The following is an 11,854-nucleotide window of genomic DNA, read 5'->3' on the forward strand; positions in this document are numbered from 1 at the left end:
ATTTGTTTTCAATTGCAGATTTTTACGCTTTCTCTGTCCCTATGTATGCTTAAATCTTTGAAACTACGCAACGGATTTTGAGGCGTTTTTTTTTAATAGATAGAGTGTTTAAATTGATGGTTTATATGTATAATAACATCCATTAAATGGTAGAGAAATACTATTCAATTTGAAGGTTTTAATATGATGTCGTAAATAATTACATTTCTTCTGCAGGCTGAACCGTACGAGATAAAAATAATGTATTAGTACATTACACTTAGGTATTGTACTTGTAAACATTGAAAAGTTCTACAGAAGACTCCTCGATGGTGTATGTATCTCTTATGGATATCCCACAATAACATTTTTTTGCCATTTTCTTTTTACGACAAATAATGGGTAATTTTTGAAGCATTAGCTTTTATCCAACTAAATACCTTAAATACGCTGACAATATAGATCCATATAGCCCTTTACAGCATATGATTAGAATGACATGAAACAATAAATAGCACACGACAAACTCTTCCTGTCATTAGCAGAGGTATGTGAGCAGATACCATAAAAGCATGCTTAATCCGTCGCCCTTATGGACTCTATAGATGCAGGATACCCTGACATCAAGAATTTACACGAAAAGAAATTTCATTGGTTGTGTTAGTGCCCTGTCACTCAACATTGATAGTGTCAAGTAAATAAACGATCTAATTATTCAAAAAGGTCCCCCAAAAATAAAAAAATACAAATCGATATACACCGTGACTAATATTGAAGACGCAGCCCATGATCCCCAGGAGTTTTTAAATTCTTAAACCCACCACATAAATTGTATTTAAAAATTGGATTTCCAATTATGCATATGTGGAATTTAAGCCCTAAAAACATGCGCAATGGGACGGGGCTGCTTATTAAGGAATTGAAGGACAATTTAATTGTAGCAACTATTATCACCGACCCAGCAGCTGAACAACCAGCTCATATACCGATGATTCCAATAATCCCAAGTGATCTCTGAAACCCATTTAAATGGCTTCAATTTCCGGTGAAAACATCTTTCGTTCAAACTATAAAGAGTCTCATGGCCAAACTATCGAATTAGTAGCGATTGACATGCGATAAAAATGTTTTACTCAAGACCAACTGGTGGTTGGTTTATTGCGGTGCGGGCTGCTAGTATACAATATAAAGTAATGCCACTTTTCGTTGTAATATAATTTAGGAACTCAAGCTCACCTATCTAAGCCAAAGCTTTAAGCTTTGGTCGGACTATTTGGTAGATGGTTTTGGTGAAGTTTGAACAAAATGGATTGAACAATTTCTTTTTTCTTTTGTATAAAATGAATTCAATATATATACTATATATAAAGTCGTGTTAGTTACACTATTTATAACTTAAGAACGGCTTTGGCTGAAAATATTATACCACGTGCATCCGGAAAGACTGATGCCGTACCAGCCGACCTTTTCGTCTTTCCCAGCTTAAGGACTGGTTCATTATGTGGAGTCTAATGGGCTGACTGTCGATTGGACTCCAATCGATTGTTGTTATAAACGGATGCAAAAATTCGGTTTTATTACGATTAAAAAGCAGTGAAACACTCCTCAGAATCAGCGATTCGTTGTTTTTGTTGGATTATGAATTTGCGGGGCACCCGCTTTGAACAGAGCTTTCGCCTCTTTAATGTGTCCAGAGCCTTCATTGTCTTCGGTGCTCATTTCGCCTCTTTCCAACTTAGCAAATATCTTTTCAACAGTCGACTTCCCTGAAGCAGAGCTTACATTCAACATTATTTTTCCCCCAAAAGGCAATGCCTTATTAACACATGAAATGCTTTTTGATAGATTTTTTGTAAACGAACACAAGTTACTTTACACAAAATGCTATATCTCATTAACTAGTAGTTCCTCAGTTGTTAAATTTGCATACGCGTTTTTAAAGGTAAGGGCTGACTAGAAATCATGTAGATTGTATTAGTAGTACCCTCTATGTATCAGCCACAGTAAAGCGTGGACGGGTCCTTTAGAATGTATATAAAATGCAATGCCACTTTTCGTTTTAATTTTATAACTTAAAAACGGGCTCACATATCCAAACCAAATCTTCGAGTTATGTTCTGACTACGAAACGACACGAAATAAATCTGTTGATCCTATATTTGTACTGAAATTGCACTTTGATCACGAATACGACGTACTATTTTTCCTGAAAAGTGTGTGTTGCTTTTAATTACAACGGTCAGATTGATTATAAGTAGTATGTACGCTTACATTGGATTGATGTCTGCAATTTGTCCACATTGTGATCCGGCTAACTTGCAAGGTGATACGCCCGGGAACTGTTTGCTAATGGCAAAGTGAGATTGCTAGCATTAAAAACTCCACCGGAACAATTGTAATCATTAATTCTTGTTGTCCCACGTCGAAGCTTTGTTTGAGTCATGTTCAGCAATACAATTCGACATTTCAAATTACAGTTTTTGGTGCTAAAAAACTATTATACTCTTGTAACATATTATATTTCTGTTGGCAGTCAAAAAGTTGTCAATTTTTTTTAATACCGCGTATTCCTGTGCCTCCAACTGATATGTCATTTCAATTCAAAAGATTACAATTAAATTTTAAAATAAAAATATTTTTTGTTTGAATAAATGAATTTGACGTTAAAATGAAATTTTGTTATTATTTCACTTTTAAAGGTGTATTATATTAAAAAAAAAAAATTATAATCAATTAGTGAATATGCCTTGTTATTACGTAATGTTTAAAGAAATATTATATCAAAACATAATGTATTCGTTTTAATTAATCTTTAAAAATTTAATGAGATATATACATTTATGCGATAGGTAATTATCAGATCCAGTATATATGAGAAATAACTTTCTTCAATAATGAGGTACTAAAACTGAATTTGGCCACAAAAACAAACCTATGTAACATAAGCAAAGGCTAAGTTCGACTGTAAGCGAACATTTACTACTCTCGCAGTTACCAAGGCTCTAAACACAGGAAATATTTTCTGGTATTTGCAAAAAAGTTAAATTTCATTAAAATATTTCGTTAAATAAAAAAATTTTCAATCAAGGACATGATTTTGATCGTTCAGTTTGTATGGTAGCTATATACAGTGGTCCGATATCGGCGGTTCCGACAAATGAGCCCCTTTCGTGGGGATAGAAGGACATGTGAAAACTTGCAGGAAACCAGAGGATCGCAATTTAAGCGATATATGTATTTATAAGTACATATACTTCAGATAACACATACACGGACCGACCAATTCTGGATCAGATTTGCTTTATATATACAGCCGTTGACAGCTTATTAGAAACGCGAGTTATTTTGAAGTAAATGAAATCATTTTGGAATAAATCACTTATTTTTACCGATTTTTCACTCATTTTATTGAAACTTATGTTAAACTTAAACTCTAATAGTAAAAATTTTAATTAAAAATCCTTTTTTTTCGAAGATTTTCATAAAAATGAGTGGAATCAACGATTTGAGTGCGACAGATAATTAGGAACGAAAATTTTTTATCAGCAAAAAATACAACTATTAAAAATATTGCTTACTTTCAATTAGTATTTTGTTGCTTAACCCTTTTACTTTAATACTGCTTCACATCCACTGCGAATTGACGTTATAAGACTCTGATAGCGCTCCGCTAGTGTTGCTGGCCATGCCGTCCAAATTTCATCAAAAAGAACATCCATATTTGTGATTTTATTGATACCTACAGCTTTTTTGACATCAACCTAGATGTGTTCTCTTCAGGCCACATTCATGAAATTTTCAACAAAAAACTTTTGTGTTGTGTTGTGAATGTCCATATAATAGGCAAATTGTCCGCAGCCCATGGCAGATTGACATTTTTTAGGATGTCGACGCATTTATCCTTATTTAAAATTCCATCAATCATATGGAGCGGACCTACATCACCCCAGTAAAAAATTCCCCCACCATGATTGATCCTCCACCATGACTCACCACGCATGAAACATAGTGAGGATCAAATTTTTAATAGATTGGTCGGCAAACATACCTTCGACCATCAGAATCTATGCGATTTATTGTGTTACTTCGCTCCAAACAACATAGTTCCATTTATTTGTTGTCCAAGATCAATAAGCGCTGGAAAAGTCTGCTTTCGTCTCCAAGGATCAAAAATTGTTGATTTCAGTTTCCGGAAAAACTACGAGCGTTATAGAAAAGTATAATAAAAATGATAAGCTTTCTGGGTTAAATGTTTCTTAAATAAAAGTCACTGTACAACAACATTGTACAGAAATAATAACTCGAAATCAATATATAATTATAAGGCGAGGAAATTCTATCAGGTGGTGAAAACTTTTTGTTAAAAAAGTTTTGCGAAACAATTCAACGTGGATAACAAGAAGAAACTGAACAGAATACAATCAAATTTTCTCTATTTCTAGCTGTGGTATATTATAAGTCGTGGGCCCCCATGCATGTTCTAAATATAAGTATAAAGATCAACCTATTTAACTCAAATGAGACATATGTATATGAAGAAAACATTGACCAGACGGTCGGAAATCTTTATATTAGGGATATGAGATTTAGCAGTAAACCATAACCACAAATAAGAAAAAGAAAATTATGCGCATAATTTTATTAAAATGTTATAGATGTTGCACATCATAAAATAGTTAAAGTTAAGCTAAATTGACGAAAATCGAACGATTTCACACAATTTCATATTTTATCGATTTTCGGAACAAGGAACTGTTGTTATCATAAAACCACCTTTTTTTGTTTTGAGATTTTTATACTTCAATTCTCAGACTGACCGATATTTTCGGTAAAGAATCAGCCATGGGAGCTTAGGTTCACATCTGAGGACTTGATTAGATATTATGTTATTTCGACTATCTTTGGACATTAGATGTCATAGCTTGAGTGTACTATTTGCGCAAAGTCTTTCTCTCGAGCGAATTTATTATTGTAACTCTAGTGCTTTGTGAGAAATATTCAGTAAACCTAAAAAGGTAGAAACAGTCAATCCCCTGCAATTTTCAATTTTGTATTGTACTTTGGTTGCTGTTGAAAGTGAAAAATATTCACTGAAAATTTATAATCCCATACATTTACTTTTAAAATTTTTTGTCCTTTTATTATAGTAATAATAATAGAATTTAATATTATATATGCGTGATGATTTTGCATACAGTACAGTCCCTTCAATAATAGTCGACTTTTTTCAAACTTTAAGTAACGACATTAATGTTTACTATCACTATTGTTAGAAATATTATATTTTTTTGTAGTAATACTTAATTTTAAGTTAATTAATGCATAATTTTGAAACAAAACATTTCTTTTGCTCATATCTTTTTATTAATTTGTTATGTCAGCTTTAGTGTTTATAACATTTTTTTTATCTCTTTTTTGTGATGGATTTGTATTAGGCGCTTAAATATTCGGCGATTACTGCTTTGAATCATACTTCTTTTATTGTTTGCCTCACTTCAACCATTGGTTTAATTTTGTACATTTTAGCGTTTAGGATCCTTACGTTCTCTATTGGATTGAGATCTGGACGCTTAATGGCTAATCCAATAAAGTAGTATCCAAATCTTCCTTTAGTTTTCCAATCTTAAATGTTAAAATTAACGATTTAAAATTAAAAAATATTACGGGGATGAAAAATCTTCATTGTCTAAGTTACCGAACTATTCTAAAACATAGGGCTTGGAACATTTTCGTTTATTCACCGTTTAGCACCAAGCTTGATACCATTCCCTCCATTATAATATTTTTATATTTCTAAGCGTTCACTTAACCCTCTAATACAATATTAAAATTACTACCGATTTGTATTCGGAAATGCATCTCTTTACCATTATATAGGAAGAATATTTGACAGTACAGTAATTTTCTGCAAATCGTTCACCTCCTCTGCGGCGAACTGTTTGACAATTTTCAGGTCCAATAAGTTTAAACATTGACTCGTCAGAAATCATTACAGATTTCCATTTGGTTTACGTCCAGTGAATTTCATATTCAATCCAACTTGACTGCTTTTCTTTAACTTTTCTGGTCCGAGTAGCTTTTTTTTACTGGATTTCTTCTTAGCATCCCCAAGAAACTGTTCAAGCTAGAATGTTATTACTAAATGACTTCTGCAACTCTGCTATATTTTTAAATCGGTCTTGTAAACTTGTTCTTAAGTAAGCATGGTCTTCTCTTAAGCTAGTGATTTCTTCTCTTCCTAATGTTTTCTTCCTATCTAGTACGCTAGATTTAAGATATTTTCCAAGAAACGTCGCACAACGACGAATAGACTTTTTTGTTTTACTCAAACGAAAGCACATGCGAGTGCTTTTAAATTAATGAAATGTAAAGCAAAATGTCTAAAAAGTTTCCCTGCATAGCCGTATGCCTGTACCAACATGTTGCGAGAGTATCATGCTTTATTTGGTCGTCGACGTGCCGCCCTTCCGTAGTGGCAACGTAGTTGTTTTTGCTGTCTCTTGAACACATTTAAGCAATGTTTCAAATATCTTCAGGTTTAGTTTTTTAATTACTACTAATTATCGAGACCAGCAACCCTGCGTTTAAGAGAGCGAACTCGTTTCTACGGAAATCTAATTTGCGCAAATATCCACATTACGGACGATAAAAGCGATGGTGAGTTTTCATTCACGCACGTGGTTGACTAAATGAAGCTTATAGTACAATTGTTAAATTTTTGTTTTGATTATACTTTACGTACATATATGTACATATATTTCGGGGATTTCGTTAGTTGATAATTCCATGTCTTGTATCACTTTACACTTTATGTGCTGAACACAATGCTCGCGACAGACTGCAAACGACATCTGTCGAATATTAAAATACACACGTTCTTATGGACAGACCTATTTTGGCAGCTGCTCGACTACACGGCTGCAGGCCGACAGTTGTCGTTCTCGCTAACTTCAACATATTCTTATATTTGCCAACGACAGTAGAGTTGACAGTAGAGAGATGAGGATTTATTTACTTATTTTTAGCATAAAAAATTTCACTTTGAACAAAATATTAAAATTTCATTGAAGTGTAAGGTATTAGTATGGCCACAACGAAATTGTGTACATGCAAATTGAGAGCTATGTTGTCTTATGTACATGCCGGCCATTGTTATGTCGCTGCCTTCTTACGAATGTTTATGTAGTAGGATTCACAACGCCATTTTCAGTTCACTGTCGTCCTGCTGCAGTCTGTCGCGAGCATTGTGTTCAGCACATTACAATTAGCACTTTACTACAACACGATACCTCCCCTTTTTATTTTCACTACACTAGCAGGATTAAAGGGATGTTTAACTTATTCCAGTGTGAGAGAGCCCCAAGATTAGCGTTTTTTATGACATTTTTCATTGTAGCCAGATTAGAAAAAAAGCTATTTTTTGGGCATTTTTGTCACAAAATAAATTCTAATTCTAATAAATAGAGCAATAACTACCTTTGGGTCACAGTCTTCACAACACAAGAAGGGCCTAATATCTTTTAATTTAGTAAAAAGAATTTCTCCTACTCCTATTTTACGAAAATTTCTGTCAAATTCCTCAACAAATTTTATTTCTAAATTATTAATAAATGCAACAAATTCTTCAGGCGGCTTCACTAAGTTGCATTTATCGATCTGGTTTTGGTGTATGAAGATGAATTCATCCGAAGGAATTTCATCTCTTAAATAAGGTAATGGCAGAAGGCATGTGTGCATTTTAAAAATTTTCAAATAAAGGTAGCCGCAAAAATAATTAAAAGCATTTTCCTTTAAAAAGTTAATTTCTAAACTACTATCTAAAGTAATGGATCTAACAATGACGAGTTCAGGCAGTGGTAAACTTGGAAATCCTGCCAAGAAAGGTCACAAAAACAAAAAAAAAACTGACACATACGAACGCCAAACCCTTTGAGGGTTTTACTATACTGACCTAGTACCCTCACCCTGACTTGGAATTTCTCACCCCACAGATTAGCTGTTGTACTGTGCTATTAGTTTAATTAACCACCCCTCGATAAAATTGAAATTATGTGTTGTGTTGTTTCCTAACTCATCTACGACCCGAATTGTTTTGAAAACTTTTTCTGGCTCATCTAAAAACTAGTTTTGCTCTGAGGAACTTATAAACACTTTTTTAGTGGGTACAATGGCCTCAGTGAAACTACTCTTAAAGATATCGAATAACTTATTGAAAAAAGACACGAAATCCGCGGTATTAAAAAAGGTCACACTATTTGAGCTTAAGGCTCCCGAGCTGTAAAGAGAAAGCATACCTGAAGCGACTAACTTTCATTTTTTGATAGGTATTGCGGTAAATATGAGCATCTGTTAATTTATGCTCACACCGATAACTCGACTTAGAGTCCTGTTTATAAAAATGGACTATATCTGACCAACATACGCGATTACTTTTAAAATCAACTTTATTTTTCATATTTTGTAAACAGTTTCGACTACATTTTAATAAATGGGGGATATCGTAAAATAAACATATTTACCATACTTACCATTAACGTTGAAAAAACGCCGTGACATTGAAACACCTAACAAATTAGCTAAATTTTGAAAATTAGCCCTTTACATGAGCCTCTAGCAAAAAAATAAGCTAACGGTGGGACCAAGGTTCCCCACCTATGTATACCTTGCACCCTATCAAATTTCCTATCACAAGAAACTGATATGAACTTTTGTTCGAAAGAAAATCCATTACTCCTAATTTGTAAAGACTTTGCTGCTGCCTGGGAAACGAGGCCAATCTGCGACAAAATTATGTAACGTAATTTCCGAGGGAAAACTAAGTTGGTGCATTAGGTAGCGGTAAGCGATTGGCGACAAAAAAATACACCCAAAGCTAATGTTTTAAGAAAACTATAGTGACTTTGGCGATTACTATTTAAAAAACTACTCCTAATACAAGCACCTAACTGAGGAGGAACTTTGCTGCAAACTATCTCAAGAAGATCTGACTTTTCCCTAAATGAACTACTTCTTAACATTTCCCTACATCTTTCTAATTCAGTTGCCATTTGGACTTACTGAGCTTTTAAACTCATATTCTCCTGTTTTTTTTCGTCTAATTTTATTTTTAAAATCCTATTCTCTTCCCTCAATTTTGTTTTCTATCTGTCCCTGCTGTCAGATCACTACCTGTTTGCGCGGCTTTTTCACTACTATTTAGTAGTTCCTCCTCAAGAAGTGGCAGAGGCTCTAAAATATTATCGTGGTCTTCTCTTTCAAAAAGCGGAAGCAGCTGCCTCGATTAACCGTTTGCATTTGAGGCAGATCCTTTCATTTGGGGAAAAAATCTCCAACGCCCATTTCAATAGTTTTTTCAAAAAAAGAATTTGGGGCGTTAAATATTGCCTCAATAAATAAATTGATATCCGGAACGGCTCTCGGACGCAATTTTTTTGCGTTACGCATTTCATTAGAAAAATGCCGCTCACACGCACAAATGTGTTTAGGTGTTTTTTCATTTAGATCTTCAAAAACACCTAAACCTTTGAGCCAACATTTACGCCTATTAAAAGAAACAAAATAAAATACGAAATGTTATATACTATATAATCATAAAATATGTATAATAGTGCAAAAAGTGCATATTTAATGAATATTTAAAATTACGATTTTTTTATAAATCATAAATATTCAATGAAAAATCGGTACTTTAAAATAATTTATTTAATTAAATAACGGCAATGGCAATAAATTGACAGTTAAGCTCTGAACACGTAGAGCGCGACAGACTGCAAGTGGCATTTGTCAAATATTGAAATACACACGTTCTTAAGGACACAGTTATCGCTTGCAGTCCGTCGCGATCTACATGTTCAGTACATCACACTTACAAATACCCGGAATTTCAATTTCATTAACCAAAAATAATATTTTAATTGCACAATCGAAACACTTATTTCATCGAAATTTTTACTAAGACACAAACACTTTTTGCACTGTTTAACGTTTTTTACTCACCGTTCGAGATCCGTTCCACTGTTGGGGAAAACTGAATGTTCTTCCTCCCTCGCTGCAGCCAGCAACACATTTCCTCCAACTGCTGGTTGTTTTCGGCATTTTGTCTGTAAAATAAAATAAAAAAAGTATTAAATATAAATGCAAATTTATTTAATAAAAGTTAAAATATATTCACATCTTTCAATCTAAGTGCTGTTTCGCTTTCGCTATTTTTCGAACTAATGGCCGTTACAAATGGAGACAAAAAATGTCTTCATTCGAATAATAATTTGGCGAGATTTTAATCTGGTCGTCCCTCTTTTCCAATTGTTAAACGTCAAAACCTCCTGAACTCGATCAACTATCAAAGTTTAGGTGGTTTTGACGTTTAGCAATTGCTGTCTCACTTCCAGTGAGAGAGAAGTTAAACATCTCTGTATCTCTGACACCAGCACAGAAAGTTCTGCTCTTATCAAGATCACTTCTTGAACTGATTCTGCGAGGACATAGCGCCGAATTCTATATGCACCACTTCATTACTCTAAAAGTAGCTAACGGTTCCTGCCTCTCTTCACTCTGTTCGCAGAATACAATCAGACCTCACTCAGTAACTGTTTATCTAGTCTGGTTACTATGCTTATTTGCGCATTTACATTCCACAGTACCGTAATAATTATATGCCGCCAATGCGTCGCTTACTTCAAACGACGCTGTGGTACATACAGTTACCTACAAAATATTGGCACTCCGACATACGCATGTACTCTAACATACAAAATACAAGAAGTACCGCTCCGACATATGTAAATTTATGCATTTCCTTTTTTTTTTATATTTATTTTCAGTGCCCGCAGCGCCAAACCTTGTGTACTCTTTTTTGACGAGTTTGATAGCTTGGCACCGAAACGTGGTCACGATTCAACAGGTGTTACAGATCGCGTAGTAAATCAACTGCTGACTGAACTAGACGGTGTTGAGAGTCTGCAAGGGGTTACTGTAATTGCGGCCACTTCGCGTCCTGAACTCCTTGATCCAGCGCTACTACGCTCAGGGCGTATCGATCGTTTAGTTGAATGTGGTCTGCCCGACGCCTTGGCACGTGTGCGCATTTTCGAAGCATTATCAGCTTCACTGAATTTAGATGACTCCGTCGATTTTGATTATTTCGCCAGTCGTACTCAAAACTACACCGGCGCTGATATACAGAGTATACTAACCTCGGCTAACATGATTTCCGTCAAAGAGGCTTTATCCCAGTATGCACATGAGGTAAGTCAGTGTTATATTATAGTAGAAAACGCATGCACATATACATATGAAAGTTATCAGTTTTTCGGTAATTGTGTACTATTACAATTACTTTACTGCTTGCAGGTAACAAATATTATAGACTTCTCTTATCTTGGCATTGAAAGGTTGGATGACCACATATAATAAATAGCAATGCATTGCAGCCAATACTTAGACCAATTTTTCCAACTTGATTTATTTGTTTTTATATTTCTTCCTCATTGGCGTAGTCACCGCTTACGCGATTATAGCCGAGTTAAGAACCGCGCGGCAGTCATTTCCTCTTTTCGCTACGTGGCGCCAATTAGATATTCCAAGTGAAGCCAGGTCCTTCTCCACTTGGTCCTTCAAACGGAGTGGAGGTCTTCCTCTTCCTCTGCTTTCCCCGGCGGGTACTGCGTCGAATACTAACAGAGCTGGAGTGTTTTCGTCCATCCGGACAACATGACCTAGCTATCGTAGCCGCTGTCTTTTAATTCGCTGCACTATGTCAATGGCGTCATATATCTYATACAGCTCATCGTTCCATCGAATGCGATATTCGCCGTGGCCAACGCGCAAAGGACCATAAATCTTTCGCAGAACTTTTCTCTCGAAAACTCGCAACGTC

General features: G+C 34.8%; 1 protein-coding gene and 1 long non-coding RNA gene across 2 annotated transcripts in view; one reads left to right on the forward strand and one right to left on the reverse strand.

The window, feature by feature from the left end:
- Positions 1-11,854, forward strand: part of LOC108972105 (peroxisome biogenesis factor 1) — a 36,668-nt gene that overhangs the window by 7,638 nt on the left and 17,176 nt on the right. Inside the window, exon 10 of the mRNA XM_018938585.1 lies at positions 10,800-11,223. Coding sequence (XP_018794130.1) covers positions 10,800-11,223 — 424 coding nt within the window. The remainder of the gene's footprint in view (positions 1-10,799; positions 11,224-11,854) is intronic.
- LOC108972106 lies at positions 1,852-2,628 on the reverse strand. Its single transcript, XR_001993610.1, has 3 exons — positions 2,541-2,628; positions 2,251-2,473; positions 1,852-2,185 (listed from the first exon to the last, which is right to left on the reverse strand). It is a non-coding gene; the product is annotated as an uncharacterized LOC108972106 (long non-coding RNA).

This window comes from Bactrocera latifrons, unplaced genomic scaffold (genome assembly GCF_001853355.1).
Source record: "Bactrocera latifrons isolate USDA-ARS-PBARC rearing strain unplaced genomic scaffold, ASM185335v1 scaffold_379, whole genome shotgun sequence".
NCBI classification, from domain to species: domain Eukaryota; kingdom Metazoa; phylum Arthropoda; class Insecta; order Diptera; family Tephritidae; genus Bactrocera; species Bactrocera latifrons.